Source organism: Canis aureus, chromosome 33 (assembly GCF_053574225.1).
Source record: "Canis aureus isolate CA01 chromosome 33, VMU_Caureus_v.1.0, whole genome shotgun sequence".
Classification (NCBI taxonomy): Eukaryota; Metazoa; Chordata; class Mammalia; order Carnivora; family Canidae; genus Canis; species Canis aureus.
In genome coordinates this window covers 21,521,302-21,540,294 of record NC_135643.1, presented here as the reverse complement: position 1 = coordinate 21,540,294, position 18,993 = coordinate 21,521,302, and the positions used below count along the sequence as shown (strand labels likewise).

Sequence of the window (18,993 nt, the reverse complement as noted above, 5' to 3'; positions counted from 1 at the left end):
TGGCGACGCACGCCCCGCCCCCAGGCGGCCGGAGGCTGGAGCACGCCAGGAGTACGCCCCGCCCACGCCGCGCCCCGCCCCGCCCCCTGCGCACGCCCCGCCCCCCAGGCGGCCGGAGGCGGGAGCACGCCAGGAGCACGCCAGGAGCACGCCCCGCCCACGCCCCGCCCCTGCGCACGCCCCGCCCCCCAGGCGGCCGGAGGCGGGAGCACGCCCCGCCTACGCTGCGCCTACGCCGCGCCCCCTGTGCACGCCCCGCCCCCCAGGCGGCCGGAGGCTGGAGCACGCCAGGAGCACGCCCCGCCCACGCCGCGCCCCGCCCCGCCCCCTGCGCACGCCCCGCCCCCCAGGCGGCCGGAGGCGGGAGCACGCCAGGAGCACGCCAGGAGCACGCCAGGAGCACGCCCCGCCCACGCCCCGCCCCTGCGCACGCCCCGCCCCCCAGGCGGCCGGAGGCTGGAGCACGCCAGGAGTACGCCCCGCCCACGCCGCGCCCCGCCCCGCCCCCTGCGCACGCCCCGCCCCCCAGGCGGCCGGAGGCGGGAGCACGCCAGGAGCACGCCAGGAGCACGCCCCGCCCACGCCCCGCCCCTGCGCACGCCCCGCCCCCCAGGCGGCCGGAGGCGGGAGCACGCCCCGCCTACGCTGCGCCTACGCCGCGCCCCCTGTGCACGCCCCGCCCCCCAGGCGGCCGGAGGCTGGAGCACGCCAGGAGCACGCCCCGCCCACGCCGCGCCCCGCCCCGCCCCCTGCGCACGCCCCGCCCCCCAGGCGGCCGGAGGCGGGAGCACGCCAGGAGCACGCCCCGCCCACGCCGCGCCCCGCCCCGCCCCCTGCGCACGCCCCGCCCCCCAGGCGGCCGGAGGCGGGAGCACGCCAGGAGCACGCCAGGAGCACGCCAGGAGCACGCCCCGCCCACGCCGCGCCCCCTGCGCCGGGCGCACGCCCCGCGCCCGCTTCCAGCTCGGTGCGGCCCACCCCGGATGTCCGCCCCTCACTGACCCGGAGCAGAGGACATGGCGAACCAGGTAGGCCTGGCCGTGCAGCGCGAGCGAGTCCGAGGAGTGAGGGGACAGAGGGGAAGCACAGGATGGAACCGGGGCGCTGACCGCGCGGGGCGGGGCCCGTGGACAGGCGTGAGCTGTGGATCCGAAATGGTGCCTTGGGCGAGCTGCTCTGCGGGAAGGAAGGGAAAGTACCTTTGCTGCGTTGGGCTCCTTTCTGGAAAGCGCTTGGCTGCTTCTGCGGCAGCCGGAGCGGAGTGGGGGTGGGGAGAGCCGGAGCGGGGGGCGGGGGGCGGGGGGCGAGTATCCTGGTAGAAGTGGGTTTGGAGCGTTAGAGCCTTTGCAAATTATAAAATAAGTGACTTCCCGGGGGTCATTCTTGCATTTAGCAGAACTACAGCCAGAACCCGTGTTCTCCTAACCCTTAAGGTTGCTGTGCTTCACGATTGTAGTTCATAATTGAACAGTTACGGTGACACCAAAGAATGTATTTGGGGAGGACGCCTAGGTCCCTTTCAGTATTAATATTTTTGAGCACTTAAGGTACCAGGAGTTTATGTCCTCTTTTAACCCTCCCGTGACACTTCTGCGAGGTATTATCCCCATTTTACAGAACAAATATTGAAGCTTAGGGGTTGAGAGTGCTTAGTGGTCACATTAAGATAATCAAGATTCCGATCCAGGTCCGTCCCTGTGCCAGGAACTATTCCAGGTTCCTGAAATACGCATTGACGATAAAGAAAGCCAGAAATAAGAGAATAACGCGAATAAGCCATCTAAAGTCGTTTAGTGTTTTAATGTTTTGCAAACTTGAGAAATTTTCCAGAAAGACTTATGACCTTGAATGCTGAAGTTGAAAAGAAATGGTAGGCTCTAGACGATCTTTTAGACTTAACAAATTTGCAAGTTGTTTTTCCTTATTACCAAATGCCTTTGTTCGGAGGTGAAAAATTATAATCCTGTGATAGTTCAGATGCTGACGTAGGGCAATTGCCTGTGGATTTAGAGTGGAGCTTTGTTTTACTTAGAATTGTCATTGAAAGAAAGAGGTTAATCTTTCAGCATTCCTGAAAATGGGGCAAAGGGGCACAAAAATCTAGATTATGGGTGAATTACAGTACAATAAGGTATTTTAAGAGAGAGACCATGCTCCCATAACTTTTTACAACATAATTATTCCTGTTGCTTAAATTCTGTAGGATACATGACTATCCTGAATTTGACCTTTTGGGACTTTGTTTTGAGATTTATGGTACATTGAGTTGAAAACAGATTCAAATGCAATATCTGAATTTTCTTACCATCGGATTTAATACCTGAACTTTAATTGTAAAAGCAATAATTTCCAGCCCTACCAGTTTACACAAGCTGCTCATCTCTCTATGTAGTCCAACTCTCCTTGCATTCACACCTTTTGTTCTACTGCTACTAATAAATATTGACTCGTTTTTGCAAAGCTACACTATGCCAAGGACTCCATTAGGGACTATACATACTCGTTTTCATTTACTTCTCACAATAGCTTTTTGTAATTGTAGGTGTTTTGTCACTGTTTGTAACTAACACTCATCCTTTTGTATCCTAGTTAAAAGTGAAATCCACCCACCAAAGTTAACTCTTTCTCCACTTTGTGCATTCTGTAGCATTTTATGCCTCTCCCTTTAACTTATACTTGCTGGAACTGCTGACTTTCAAGTCTGTCTCCTATAAACCCAGCAGTTTGCAACCTTTATTCTGTCAACACATTTCATAAGCATTATCTGAACTAATCAAAGCTTTAGGGGTTTGTGGGGGAGGGGTGGTAAAATAGGTGAAGGAGATTAAGAGGGTCAAACTTCCACTTATAAAATAAAGAAGTCAGAAGGATGTAAAAGTACAGCTTTGGGAATAAAATCAATAATATTGCAATAACTTTGTATGGTGACAGATGGATAAGCAGATCTACTGTGGTGATCATTTTTTTATGTACTTAAACATCAAATCAAGGGTGCCTGGGTGGCTCAGTCGGTTAAGCATCTGCCTTCTGCTCAGGTCATGATCCCAGGGGCCTGAGATGAAGCAAGCCCTGTGTAGGGCTCCCTGCTCAGTGGGGAGCCTGCTTCTCCCTCTACACTCCCCCTGCTTGTGCTCTTGCTCTGTCAAATAAATAAAATCTTAAAAATAAATAAATAAACATCAAATCACTATGTTGTATACCTGAAACTAATATAATATTCTATGTTAACTATGTTTCAATTAAAAAAAATTTTTTTTTTAACTCTCCTCATTTACACTTGATTCTCTGGTAAAGGAGAAATGTACTGACTAGAATTTCTAACAATACTATGCTACAGAAATATGATACAAGTCCCATATGGAATTTTTACTTTTCTAGTAGTCACATTAAAAGTGGATAAAGGGGATCCCTGGGTGGCTCAGCGGTTTAGCGCCTGCCTTTGGCCCAGGGCGTGATCCTAGAGTCCCGAGATCGAGTCCCGCATCGGGCTCCAGGCATGGAGCCTGCTTCTCCCTCCTCCTGTGTCTCTGCCTCTCTCTCTCTCTCTCTCTCTCTCTCTCTCTCTTTATGTCTATTATGAATAAAGAAATAAAATTTTTTTAAAAAGTGGATACAAACTTACTCCATAATACAGTAATCCACCCCCATCCACAGTTTCAGTTACCCAAGGTCAACTGCCATCCAGAAGCAGGTGATCTTCCTTCTGATCTATTGTCAGAAGGTCAGTCGATAGTAGTCTAACACTGCATCACAATGGCTACATCACTCATTTCACTTCACTTCACACTTCACCTCGTGTAGGCATTTTATCACCTCACATCATCACAAGAAGGGTGAGTACATACAGTACAATAAGGTATTTTAAGAGCGAAACCATACTCACATAACTTTTTACAATATAATTGCTCTATTTTATTATTGTTAATATCTTACTGTACCTAATTTATAAATTAAACTTTATCATAAGTATGTTTGTATAGTTTCAGACATCTGCTGAGAGTTTGATAATGTATCCTTCTCAGATAAGGAAGAACTACTGTATTCAAGTTACTATCCTGACATATAATTCATATTTTTTAAATATTGAAATACTTTTCCTTTTTTTTTTTTTTTTTTTTACTAAGTCTTCATAATCTGGGTAACTTTTACACTTACAGTTTATATCAGTATAGACTGGCCATTTTCTAAGTGCAATAGCCACACATGGCAATTGGCTACTATATGGTATAGCACAGTTAAAAGGGGTAGATACAGTATTTTTTTTTTTAAGGTTTTATTTATTTATTCATGAGAGACACACACACACAGAGAGAGGCAAAGATGCAGGCAGAGGGAGAAGCAGGCTTCATGCAAGGAGCCTGATGCGGGACTTAATCCCGGATCCCGGGATCATGCCCTGAGCCAAAGGCAGACACCCAACTGCTGAGCCACCAAGGCATCCCAAAAGGGGTAGATAGAGTATTTTAAAATTCCCCCATTCTGATGCTCTTTATGCTTCTTCCCACTTTGCAGGTTTGTACTAAACCAGTATTAACTTAAGCCATCCTTAGCCAAAGGAATACCGTAGGGTACATGTTAAGCATTCAGATTCCCTGGATCTCATGCCAGACCTACTAAATCGGATTGTCTTGGAACCTGTATTTTTGACATGCTCCTGCTTATGTATTGTAGAAGGTCAATAAATATTTAACAATAAAATTTCTTAACCAAAAGAGGCTTTTATATATGGCAATGTGGTCATCTCCATTAAATTTTTTAGTGAACATTGTTTAAGTGAAACCTAAAAATATGCAAAACAGTTCTCCATATCACTTTGAGGTGTAGAGTTTTTTATGATTGTGTGATACACTTTTTAAGATTAGCATTCATCAGGATCTAAACTAACTAATAAGTAGTGTGTTATTAGTGCAGGAGGATAAATGACTTGTTCTCTTTTTTCCCCCATTTCAGGTTATCAAGTGCAAGGCTGCAGTTGCCTGGGAGGCAGGAAAGCCTCTCTCTATAGAAGAGGTAGAGGTGGCACCCCCAAAGGCTCATGAAGTTCGAATTAAGGTAATGATACATCTAAGGCTCTGGAAAAGAAGACTTACAATTAGGTCTCTGGGTAAATGAGTCCTCTGAGGATAAATCCCAAAGGCCAGTGTCAAGGAGAAGGCATTGAAAGTCATCCACCCTTAGAATCACAACATCCTCCTCTTATTTTACCCCCTTCGCTTTTGCAGCACTCCTCTCCATCTTTTTAGCTTTGATATTGAGCTCAGCAGTATTTCCCATGGATCACTGGATTACTGCAATTTATCATCTGTAACCTGTGTTTAAGAAGCCTTTGTAAGCTAGTCCTCTTTCTGCCTGTTCTATAACTTAAAATGTGTGATGGCACATTAGAAACAAAAGAAGAAATGATCTTCAGTTTTGTTAGAGGAGATTTCAAATAAGATTTGGAAAGAGGCTCCTGATTTGACTGGAGCAAGAAGCAAGTGAAGAGAAATATATATGTGTGTGTGTGTGTGTGTATTTATATAAGTATATATGTATACAGATATACATATATTAAAATATCTATATATAAAATAGATATAAATATATAAATATTTATAAATACATACACACACACACACACACACATATAAAGAAAGAAAAAAAGAAGGCAAGCTTAGCTCTAAAATGTACTGAGCTTTGCAGACAAGGTCTGTGTTCAGGGGATCCATAAGTCTAATGCTTCTCAACCTCCGTTGTGGCAGAGAAAGCCTCTCCAGAGGCTACCCCTGGAGAGGGGGATATTGCACAAGGCAGCCAACTGGGTATTTTTAGCATTCTACTCTGTACTTGTTTTGATATAAAACTAATATTCTAGAAAAAATAAACTATTTCTTGCTGTGAATTAGAGTATACTTTCCCTATCCCACCTCCAAATGCTCATGCTCCTATGCATCAAATATTAGGTTGAGAAGCCCAGGGCCAAAAAGTTTTCAGGATCCTTTTCAACCCACACACAGGAATCTGCAGTCTTATAAAGTTTATACATTTTTCTTTAAATTTAGAAGTTAACCTGATTGTGATTATGCCACTGAAAAAGAAAATGTGTCCTGTGATGTACTAAGATGAGCTGAATGGAACATGTCGTCTTCTCTGGGAAACTACTAACAAATAGCAAAAAAATGTTACCTTATAAGCAGGTGGTATATAGGTGAGAAAGAAGCATAAATATAAATACTCCAAGACTTTTTTTCTGTGCTTTTAGTGGTTTAGAAAGATGAGTCACTTAAAAGCAGAAAGATGAGAATAAAGGGCTGTTTAAGTAAAAGTTATGTGTGGCTGCTAAAAGGGGAGTTGGTTTCATTAAAAGCTCTGAATTTTGGCCCCAAATAAGCAGGCTGTCAGATTTCAGAGGTAGTCCGTACCTTCTTAGAAGTTGCATTTGTCAGGGCACCTGGGTGGCTCAGTCAGTTAAGTAAGTGTCTGACTCTCGGTTTCAGCTCAGGTCTTGATCTCAGGGTTGTGAGATGCAGCCCCAAATGAGGCTGAGTGAGTGTGGAGTCTGGTTGAGATTCTCTCTTCCTCTCCCATTCGTGTGCTCTTTCTCTCTCTCTCTCTCCCCCCCCCTCCCTCCCTCCCTCTCAAAATAAAATATATGGGGGAAAAAGAAGAAAAGAAATCACATTTGTCAACAGGGAGGAGGCTTCACAGCAGTGAAGTGAGCCCCACCTGCTTTGTACACCAGTCATATTCCCCTCCACACCTGGAGGCTCGGTGCCCATAAAATCCCCTTGTTTACCTGCTCTTGCTAGCATGCACTGAAAAGGAGATAGATGTACCATTTTTTTGCATATAAATACACCATTATTTTTATGTTTCACTTAAAAATTCTGCCAATTCTAATTGTTCAGATACCGTAGATGACAAGCACGTGCTGATTTTAAAGAGGTTAAAATACCAAAGAAATGTATCTTAGAATCAATGAAATACACTATTAAAAATGCCTTTCCTTTGGCCTGTATCTCACTCTGAATTGCGTGCAAACACACTTAAATGGTCTCTAATATCCTGTTAGATTATTGCCACTGCAGTTTGCCACACCGATGCCTACACCCTGAGTGGGGCTGATCCTGAAGGAAGTTTTCCAGTGATCCTGGGACATGAAGGTGCTGGAATTGTGGAAAGTGTTGGCGAAGGAGTTACTAAGCTGAAAGCAGGTAAGGGGATATTTGAACCACTTAATTTTATAATTTCAAGTTATTTCTGCAAGGAAATTATATTTCCAATAAGCTATACACTGTTTCTTCATGAACAAGTTATCACTTGAGTCTTTGTCAAGAAGGAAATTACTCCTTATCTCGGAAGCCACAAATATTTGAGAGCTTTTTTCATATTCTGTGACTACTGTTCATCTAGAATTATTTAAGTATATTTCCAAAACCAGTTTTGATCAATTAAACAAGAATTTTTAAAGATCCATCAGTAAGTCAGTATTTTGAAGTTCGTGGCCTTGTTCTTCAGTTGCAATTTTAAGAGCTTCATTTCAATCAAAATTTTGAACTTGTATTTCTTCTGTAGTCAGACAGTGTCTGAATGATGTTGTGTAGGTAGAGTTCTAAGTTGAAGTTCTTAACTTTGCCAAGTCACATGAGTTGAGAGGAATGGGTATTTGCAGGGGCTGATGTATCCATTTAGAAACAGATGCTCCCTATTCAAGATAATGTCTTTGCATTTGTTTCCCAGGTGACACTGTCATCCCACTTTACATCCCACAGTGTGGAGAATGCAAATTTTGTCTAAATCCTAAAACAAACCTTTGCCAGAAGATAAGGTTAGTATCTTTGTTACTTTATTCTTAAAATAATAAGTAATTGTGTGGCAGTCTACATGAATTATTTCATTCCAGCTTTATGGCTGCCTCGCTTTCACTGGTATCACCATTTTCATAGATTAGAAAATTAAGACTCAGAAATTAAGTGGCTTACCCAGTATCATAACTATTAGATAAAACAATTTTCTGAACCATTCTCCTTGCATAACTCTAGGCTAAATTCACCAAAATAACTGTTAAGGAGGGGCATACTTATGAAATTAAATGAAATCATTTTTATGGGCCATTTTATTGTCCATGAAATCGAAGTAATAAAACTCATAAGGTTATTAGGAAAACTACAAGAGATAACATAACCCCTTGACACAGAAAAGGTGGTTTTATTGTAGTAAGATAACAGCACTTAAAGAACCACAACTTTGAGGCAATTTAAGATCTCCGTGCATTCACCTTTTTTCTTCTTATTGAGGTAGAACATATGTATTAAAGTACTTAGTCTATAAATCTGAAGTGTACAGCTCAATGAATTATTATGTGTATTCGTACCTAATGGTTATAACCCCTCAGATCAAGATAGAGAACCCTTCCAGAACCCTACAAAGTTACTCATATCCCTTCCATGTCAGTACCTGCCTCCCTCAAGGGAACCACTGTTCTGATTTCTTTTGCTACGGGACTTCATATATATATAGAATCACATACCATGTGTTCTTTTGTCTGGTTTCTTTCTTTCATAATGTCTGTGAGATGTATCCAGGTTGCTGTGTGCATCAGTTCTTTTTGTAACTCTGTCATATTTCATTCCAAATATTTATCTGTTTATTCATTTATCTGTATTTATTCTCTTTTTGATGACAGTTAAGTTGCTCCCTAAATGTTTGGAGCTATTGTGATTCATGCTGCTCTGAATGTTCCTGTGCATATCTCTTGGTGGATATATGTACTACTTTGTCTGGGGTCTTTTCCTAGGATTGGAATTGCTAAATGTAATACTGTGATTTCATTTAGATGACCAAATGTATATCTCTCATATGTATTTGGTTTTCTGCCATGGTTTCTGGCTCATAGCTACTAAAAGCCTTGAACTTTCCCATGTTATTTGTTATAAAGGTGCCTTTGTCATATTAGTGAAGGTGACCTTTGGAAAACTTAGGAACCCTATGGATGGCCTGGCCTTTGGTAGGGGAAAAGGGTATATTGAGGCTGAATCAGCCAATGGCCAATATAGTCAATGATGGCTATAACTAAGCTTCCATAAAACCCCAAAAGGACTGGGTTCAGAGAGGTTGGGGCAGGTAAACACATGGAGACTGAGGAGACTGACATACCTAGAGAGCGTGTGGAAGCTCCTCAGCTTTTCCCCATACCTCCTGTGCATCTCTTCATCTGGCTGTTGATTCATATTTTTTATCATATCCATTAATAACATAAGTGTTTCTATGAGTACCATGAGCCGCTCTAGGAAATTAAAAGAACCTAAGGAAGCAGTCTTTGGAACCTCCAATCTGTAGCTGGTGGGTCAGAAGCATGGGTAACATGGGGTACCTGGGTGGCTCATTTGGTTGAGCCTCTGACTCTTGGTTTCAATTCAGGTCAGAGGGTCAAGCCCTGTGTTGGGCTCTGCACTTGGTTGGCACCAAGTCTGTTTGAGATTCTCTGCCTCTCCCTTCCCCTCCTCCCTCAGCTCATGTGCACACATGCTCATGTGTGCACTCTCTCTCTCTCAAATAAATAAAATCTTAAACACACACACACACACACACACACACACACAACAGCCTAGAACTTGCAACTGGCTTCTGAAGTGGAGGGTAGGGGGCAGTCTTCTAGGACTGAGCCCTTAACCTGGAATATGATACTATCTCCGGTAGCTGGTGTTGGAATTGAGTTAAATTCTCAGACACCCTGCTGGTGTCCAAGAATTGTTCAGTGTTGTGTTTGAGGGAAACCCCACATACACACACACACACACACACATACACATTGGAATTGGGTCCATGACCTAGAAGAGTGAGTCATATGTGGAAGATCCATGTGTTCTTACATTTGTTTTCTAGTGCCATTGACAAAAATAGTTTTTGTTTTTGGGAAACAAGATTCCATTTATTTTATAACATAAGTCCAGTTGGTTTTGGCAAAGCTGGAACCAAAATAAGTCTTGTTTTGAAAGATGATTTTTTTTTTTAAGATTTTATTTATTGATTGATGAGAGAGAACGAGAGAGAGGCAAAGACATAGGGAGAGGGAGAAGCAGGCTCCATGCAGGAAGCCCTGATGCAGGACTTGATCCTGGGACTCTAGGATCACACCCTGAGCCAAAGGCAGACACTCAACCACTGAGCCATCCCTGAAAGAGAATTTTCTAACACTGTCTAAAATCTTGGGACCTATCAAGTATAATAATGGTAATGGGCTTTTTGTGGCTGTCTGTAGCCTTTTAGAGGGACAGGTCCTTTCAAAGCATAAATTGTATCCCATGTCACTTTTTGTTTGAGAAAATTCCTCTGGGACAGAAGTGATTTCTTACATTAAGGAAGGCTAACCAAACTTAAGTTGCTCTCTTAAAGATGTAACAATTATTTATGGTAGGGCTTTGTCACATAGTTGTTTTTGTTTCTGGTCACATATTTCTCTCAAAGGAAAACCATTATTTCTCCTGTGTATTTGTTTATTATGTGTATTCCAAAAGACTAGCCTAAGAATGTACATCAAGTTATAGTGCATTAATTTTACTAAAAATAACATATTTATTAAGCACCCTGTGCTAGGCATAATGCCTTATGTAACACCTCATTTGATTTCTATAGCAATCTATAAGTAAGATAGGATTATTTCTCTCCATTTTCTAGTGAGGAAACTAAGGCACCAAGGTTAACTAACTGGCCCAAGATCACAGAGGATTTTGACCCAACACTGTTTGACTTTAGGGCCTATACTCCTAAGCAGGATGTTACATTACCTATCTATTTAGAATATCAAAAACAATTTTTGGTACCATTTATCATACGGTTGCCTTTGTGAGGTTTTTTCATCCTTCATTAGCATTACCAACTATATAGGCCAATAAACAAAGTGAAGAGAAAGAGAAGGGAACCTGAATCCTAGAGGATTATTTTGAAAAGATGCCTCCTAAAGATCTAACTTAGCCAATGTGGCTATTTTCATCACCTAATCTGCATAATGGCTCATAATCTGTTTGTGTAGATTCTGGTTTTGGCTCTATGCTTTAAGTTATATATGTTCACAGTTTCATGATGGAATTTTAAAATTACTTCATCTGATCCATAAGTTGTATCTATTAAATTTATTTCAATACCCAACAGTAAGATCCAGAAGGATATCAAATGTTGGAAAAGATATGTAAGGTTAAAAGTCTTTTGTAAGTTTCTCTAATAAGGTATTGCTGAAAGGTGCTAAATTATTAACACATTAGAAATTAGACTTTGGGGGGGCACCTGGGTGGTGCATTCAGTTAAGTATTCAACTCTTGGTTTCAGCTCAGGTTGTGATCTTTCAGGGTCATGAGATTGAGCCTCCTGTCAGGCTTAGCTCAGAAGAGCCTGCTTGAGATTCTGTCTCACTCTGCCCCTCCTGCTCATGCCCACATGTGCTCTCTTGTGATCTCATGCTCTCTCTAAAATAAATAAATCTTGAAAGAAAAAAAATAAAGGTGGGGTGCCTGGGTGACTCAGTTGGTTAAACTTCTGCTTTCGGCTCAGGTCATGATCCCAGCATCCTGGGATCGAGCCCCATATTGGGCTCGTTGCTCAGTAGGAAGTCTGCTTCTTGTTCTCCCTCTGTCCCTGGCTTGTGCTTACTTTCTCACTCCCTGTCTCTCAAATAAAATTAAAAGAAAGAAAGAGAGAGAGAGAGAGAGAGATAGAGAAAGAAAGAAAAAGAAAGAAAGAAAAAGAAAAAGAGAAAGAGAGAGAAAGAAAGAAAGGAAAGAAAGAAAGAAAGAGAAAAAGAAAGAAAGAAAGAAAGAAAGAAAGAAAGAAAGAAAGAAAGAAAGAAAGAAAGAAAAGAAAAGAAAAGAAAAGAAAGAAAGAAATTAGACTTTGGGTCTTAGCATAATTTTCTATCTACGTGTCATTTAAAACTGATTTCTTTTTCCTGTGCATTTTGGGAAACCTGATTTTACCCTTTTTCCTTTTTTTATTTTCCTTAGAGTTACACAGGGGAAAGGATTAATGCCAGATGGTACTAGCAGATTTACTTGCAAAGGAAAGACAATTTTACATTATATGGGAACCAGCACATTTTCTGAATATACAGTTGTGGCTGATATCTCTGTTGCTAAAATTGATCCTTTAGCACCTTTGGATAAAGTCTGCCTTCTCGGTTGTGGCATTTCAACTGGTTATGGTGCTGCTCTGAACACTGCCAAGGTAAGAGATTGGTCTGGATTTTAGTTTCTGCCTTCTAATTTGATACAACAGAGCTTTGCTAGAATAATGCAGTGGACCCAGTCTATAAGAAACCTGGTGATGTCCTTGACAACTTGTGCAATGAGTACCTCATAGACTGTCTTTACTATTAGGTGGAGCCTGGCTCTACTTGTGCCGTCTTTGGCCTAGGAGGAGTTGGATTGGCAACTATCATGGGCTGTAAAGTGGCTGGTGCATCCCGGATCATTGGTGTGGACATCAATAAAGATAAATTCTCAAGGGCCAAGGAGTTTGGAGCCTCTGAATGTATTAACCCCCAGGACTTTAGTAAACCCATCCAGGAAGTGCTCATTGAAATGACTGACGGGGGAGTGGATTATTCCTTTGAGTGTATTGGTAACGTGAAAGTCATGGTAAGTATGTTTTGCTTTATTCCTTTATTTTTTCTCTAGCTTTATTGTAATAATAGAGCATATAATAAATATACAAAATATGTGTTAATTGACTGTTTCTGGTAAGGCTTCCAGTCAACTGTAGGCTATTAGCTAAATTTGGGGGGGAATCAAATGTTATTTATGAATTTTCAACTAGGTAGGGGGTCGACCCCCCCAGCCCCTATTTATTGTCCAGAGGTCAGCTGTACATCCACTTTACTAACTTCGAGCAACAACTTCTTTAAACCTCAGTTTCCTCTTGTGTAAAATGCAAACAGTAATAACCTCTACCTGACAACAAAGTAGATACTCAGCAGGAGTATTATTCTCCATCTGCTTCCTTTATTAAAGATATTAGAATTTTGAACTAGGATTTACTTTAAAAACTAGACAGCAAATAAAAGCTTTAAATTGTTCCATTTTGTGCTAACATGGTAGCCAGGTTAATAAATTTGTTAAGTACCTGTTAAAACTGTTGAATGAAATTACATTTAATGTAATATCTCCCCCGAAGATATTTTACTGATATTCTCAGCAAAATGCACTGACTTCTGTGATTTGGTCCTATCCCTGCCTGCAGAGAGCTGCACTAGAGGCCTGCCACAAAGGCTGGGGTGTCAGCGTCATAGTTGGAGTAGCTGCTTCAGGTGAAGAAATCGCCACTCGTCCATTTCAGCTGGTAACAGGGCGCGTATGGAAAGGCACTGCCTTTGGAGGTAATTTAGTGAGTGAACACATTTTCTCTTTTGTTATTTCCATTGGCAGAATTTTAATCCCAGGCTGATTTTTTGTTTGTTTGTTTTAACAAGAATGTTCCCGTCTCATCATAAGTTGTGTGTATAGTTTTTTTTGTTTGTTTGTTTGTTTGCAGGGGAGGGTGTTTCACATTGAGTCAGTATTTACTCCTGGAGCTGAGGAGATGTTCAACTTCCTCTGAAGTACAAGATCACTTTTTATACACAAATCAGTATCCTGTTGATGAGGAAATAGTTGGGGTAGGGCAGGAGTGAGAAGTTGGTTCCAGGGTACACTAACAACAGTGTCAATCACACTGTTACACTGTGGACTTAAATAGGCTATTGGCATTTCTCCCATTTTTCCAGAGTGCAGTTTTTGTTGGATATGATTATATCTCTTTTCTACATAGTACTGATTTCACCAATAACCAATACAAAGCCTTAAACTGAAAGTACTATATTAGACAAAACCTTACAACACAATTGAAAAGCTGCCAGACTGATCATTTTGCCAGACTGATCATTTTTCCCTTTTGTGATCCTAAGAAAGTACATGGTGGTTTGGGGTTGCCTAACTACTGGTAGAATGCTGAGAAACATTTTCCATCTTTTTTGTGGTTGCTTAGCTAGGAAGCACAAATCATACTTCTATATCTCAACAACTATAATTGAATGAAATTTCAAGTTTTTACAAGTTTTTAAGACTATATATAAAAATCACATAAGTTTTTAATACTCTGTATTTAACAAAGTATCACTTACAATCATCATCCTCATATATTTTTTTCATCATCCTCATATCCACTTTTTTGAAGGTCAGAGGAAAAGATCAGGAAGTAGGAGGGGTTTGGCCAAAGTTTTCTGACTTATTACTATAGAATTCATCATAAAAATGTCACAGACTCCCTGGGTGGCTCAGTTGGTTAAGTATCCGACTCTTCCTTTCAGCTCAGGTCATGATCTCAGGGTCTTGAGATTGAGCCCCATGTCAGGCTCAGCATGGAGTCTGCTTGAGTTTCTCTCCCTCTCCTTCTGCCCCTCTCCAACGCATATGTGTGGGTGTGGGTGTGCACACACACCTGCACACTCTCTCTGAAATAAATAAAACCCTTAAAAAAAAAGAATTCCTTAAAAAAAAAAAAAAAGCCAAGCTGACCAAGCCTGCCTTTCCAACTAGATGTATGCCTCACTTATTTTAGAATAGAGTTTTAAAGCCACACATCTTTTTCAGGTCCTTATCTATATCTTAAAGGGCCTTCTGAGTCTGAGAGACTGAGCGAGATGATCCTAACCTCTCACTGAAGCCTCATCCTCCCAGCACATGGTGGTTGGGAAGTAAGCTGGAGCATTGGGGCCAATGGGTGTTGTTAAAATATGACCCACAGATGGAAATAGAACTTTTGGTGTAGAGAATAGTGGTGACTGTACTTGTCTTGGTTACCAGGAGATTTAAAGCAGAAAGAAAGGGGCACCTGGCTGGCTCAGTGGGTAGAACATGTGACATTTGATCTTGGGGTCATGAGTTCAAGTCCCATGTTGGGTGTAGAGCCTACTTTAAATAAATAAAAATAATTTTTTAATAAAAGGAGAGAGGGGCAGCCCGGGTGGCTCAGTGGTTTAGTGCCGCCTTAAAGACCCAGGATCGAGTCCCCCGTCGGGCTCCCTGCATGGAGCCTGCTTCACCCTCTGCCTGTGTCTCTGCCTCTCTCTCCCTCTCTGTGTGTGTCTCATAAATAAATAAAATATTTAAAAAAAAAAAGGAGAGAGAAAAAGCCCCACAATCTGTAGGGGAAGAATAATTGGTAGAGGCATAAGGATAGAGATTTGGATAAAGGCTCAAAAGAGGTTTTAGATAAGCTACAAAGTGTACCTGGGTACCTGGGTGGTTCAGTCAGATAAGTGTGCCTTCAGTTCAGGCCATGATGATTGCAGGGTCCGAGGATCCATCTCCTCTGTTTGGAGCTCTCCACTCAGTGGGGGGTCTGCTTCTCTCTCTGACCCTCCCCCTGCTCTTGTGCTCACATGCTCACTCACACGCTCTCTCAAATAACTAAAAGAAAAAATTTTTTAAGTGTCCCTGGTTTAAAAGGTAGGAAGGCTTTTTTATTGATTTATTGCTTCTTTCAATACAAGTGAAAGATTGGAGTATTTTTGTTTAAAATCTTAAATAGCTAAAAATTTCCCACTTTCGTTTTCAGTTTCACAGTTTTCTAGGGTTAGATGCTATCCCTAATTTCATTGTTGAATTTAAAACCAAAGAAATAAAGTCACATATCACATCACTTTTATTCTTTCCTTTTATGACTATAGAAATCTTTGCTGCTGTGGACCTAGATAGGTTTATTCTAAGACTTCCAGTTCTATCCTGGATAGTTTAAAACTTAGTCTCAATTGGCTAAGCTATTAATGAGATTTTATTTATTTATTTATTTATTTATTTATTTATTTATTTATTTATTTTTAATGAGATTTTAGTAAATCTTAATACAGTAAAAGAGAAGTACTCAAAAGGCATTTACCGTTTTCTTTTTTAAAGATGTGTATTAAATTATTTCTCCTTTGTATATGCTGATTTTGAAGTTTTTCGTTCCTCTTTAATTTATGAAAACATTTAATCTCTTTAATGTCTGTCAGCCACTAAGCAATAAATATACTATAAAGATTTGTTGAGTGCATTAATAGACATATGATTTCTTTTAGGATGGAAGAGTGTGGAAAGTGTCCCAAAGTTGGTGTCTGAATATATGTCCAGAAAGATAAAAGTTGATGAATTTGTGACTCACAGTCTGTCTTTTGACCAAATTAATGAAGCCTTTGACCTGTTGCATGCAGGAAAGAGGTAAGCTTCCTCTTTAGGTATATATTATAAAACATAGTAATGATTTAGGGTTCATAGAGGAAGGGTAAAAAAAATTTGTTTTAGTGGTCTTAAAAGATAGCAGTTAAAAACCTCTTTATTGCTTCCTTCTCTTACAGCATTCGGACTGTTGTAAAGCTTTAAATTCAACAGAGAACACATTTCCATCCTTGTACTGAAGTCTTGTGGTCCACCTGGAACAGCCAGACAAGTAGCTCTTCTAAGTTCACAGTCTCTTAGACCTTTTCTACTACTACTTTTAGAGTAACCTTCTCTAGGGAATAATATTTTTTGTATAATTCATAAATCTCTAATCAAGGACAAGGCTAATACAGTCATAAATCTGTTTTCTGAACTCTCCTTCACATGAATAATTGCCAACCCATTAAGGAATATTCTAACATAATAAAAGTAATTTCTGCATACGTCTAGGCTTTGTCCTCTTGTTTTATGCTGAATTCATTCTCATGGTTCCTATCCCCATAATCTTCATTCTTTAAAGGAAAGCTATAGGAAACAGAGCAGTGATATCTGAACCATGCCACCTTCCATCCTCAGCAATGTTTGCTTAACTTTTAAGAGCCTCTGGCCCATTTACTAAAGAACAATTTCCCCTGCCATCAGGGGCAAAGTTCATCAGAACCCAAGTCTGCCTCTGTGAGATTACATTCTTGAGAATAGATCCATGCTCAGTATGTTCAGACATACTCTCCCAGTTCCCGGTAAGGCATCTACCCCACCCTGGGCACTAAACTTCACTGACAAAACTACCTTCTGAGCATAAGTAGGTGTATGTGTGTTGGTAGTGGCTCTATGAACTTTAAAGAACATTAAAAAATATATACTAAATTTCAAAGTTCCCCAGTACTTTTTCAGATCGTCACATTTACCACTTCTAGATCACACTGCCTTTCCTCTCCAGAGGTTTTTTTGTGAATTATCTGTCCACACTACAGAGGAATTATCTTTCCTTGTCACCTAGAATTTGGTGTTTTTTACTCATGCATGTTGTTACACTTTTAGTATACATATCCATTAACCTTCTAGTCTTTGGTATTGAAAACCTAATACTGTCTGGTTCTGCAGCTTTCATTTTTTACTGATTATTGTTTGATGAATCCATGTTATTGTGTATTGAATCCATATGATGTTCTCATTCACTAATTTTAATACTGTGCAATAGTATTTAGTTATATGAGATAACAGTTTATCTGCTGTCCAAATGATGGCATAAAGTAGCTTCCAAAGCTGTTTCTGTATTGCTAACAACACTGGGGAATGGGGAAACAGTCTTGTATATCTTGATCATTGTGTTAGTTACTTAGGATGTATAGATGCTTGACCCATGAACACCATAGGTTTGACCTGCACAGATCTACTTACACATGGATTTTTTAATAGTACAGTACTGTAAATGTATCTTAACATTTTTTTCTTTAGCTTACTTTGTTGTAAGAATTCTCTTTATAATGCATATTTTTATATGTCAATCAACTGTTATCTTAAGGCTTCCAGTCAACAGCCAGAAGTAATATGTGGGTTTTCAAATGCGTGGAGGGTCAGCAACCCTAACCCCTGCATTGTTCAAGAGTCAACTCTATATCATAGAATAAGTATATCTTAACCGTACTAGAAATTGTCAGGTTGTTCCTCAAAAAATGGTTGGAAACTTGCAAATCAGATGGGTGTGAAATAGTATTTCATTACTTTGGTTTGCATTCTCCTCAGTTACTAAAGTACTATTACTGTGTATTCATATTTCCTTCTTTGTGAAGTATCTGTTCACATCCTTTGCTCATTTTCCCATTGGATTATCTTCTCTGATTAATTTTTAGAAGTTATTATAGATGCCAATTCATCAGTTTTATATTTTAATGTATGTCCAAGAATTGAAAATTCAAATAGAGAAAACTATATAAGAAAGAAGAGCAACACTCCGGTCCCACAACAAAAAGTTGATTACTGTCAAGTTTATATATCTTCCCAATAGTTTGAATGCATATAATAGCATTTATACGTATCCTTTAAAATTATGCAAAGCATATTACAGACTGTTTTTGTATCGATACACTGGATATGCCATGCACATAGATCTCTTGGTTGGAGTGAAGCCATGTACTTTTGTTGTTGTTTTAATACTTTTGATTGATGTGCTTTAATTACTCCTTATAAAAAGGCTGTGTTTCTGAGCACCATCTAGTGGACAGTAAAGTAGAAAATTGGAATTATGGTCAGGATCTCTCCTTTTTGGATCTTGATGCATTCGTAGGGGCCAAGCAGTGCAACCTAGAGGGCTGGAGATGCACTAGGGGCCCAAATGGCCCCAAACTATTGCCCTGAGAAAACTGGAAGAAGAAATCAAAACTAGCTTCTACTAAAGCTGGTTCAAGAATAAGCTTTTAAGCTTGTTCGATTTAGCCTAGGCTTCCAGAAACAAAAGATAGTATTACCTTGAGCAATTGCACTAAGAAAATGGACATGTAATAATGGAGAGCAAATAATTCTTTAAAAAGTTTTTTCCCTGTTACTTTTCTTCTACCTGACATATACGCAAATGAGATGGCAAGCATTTTTATGTTCACCAATGTGAAAACGCCATTTTAAAATACTAAAATAATTAACTCTAATTCTTATAGCTGACCAATTAGTGAGTTTATTTTTCATTTCTGTCAAAGTACATACTCTTGAGCCAGCTAATCAGTTTTACAAGTACAAGCATTTCCTGGCTGAAAGCACAATTGATCCTTTTCAAAGAACTAGTAGAAATGAG

General features: G+C 40.7%; 1 protein-coding gene across 1 annotated transcript; it reads left to right on the top strand.

The window, feature by feature from the left end:
- The first annotated feature begins 873 nt into the window (after positions 1-873).
- On the top strand, positions 874-16,565 carry LOC144304387 (alcohol dehydrogenase class-3). The gene is made up of 9 exons (XM_077882967.1): positions 874-1,028; positions 4,951-5,052; positions 7,052-7,193; positions 7,720-7,807; positions 11,976-12,195; positions 12,348-12,608; positions 13,210-13,345; positions 16,067-16,205; positions 16,343-16,565. Exons 1-9 carry the CDS (start codon positions 1,017-1,019, stop codon positions 16,365-16,367), a joined length of 1,125 nt encoding a protein of 374 aa, XP_077739093.1. The 5' UTR covers positions 874-1,016; the 3' UTR covers positions 16,368-16,565.
- The last annotated feature ends 2,428 nt before the right edge of the window (positions 16,566-18,993 follow it).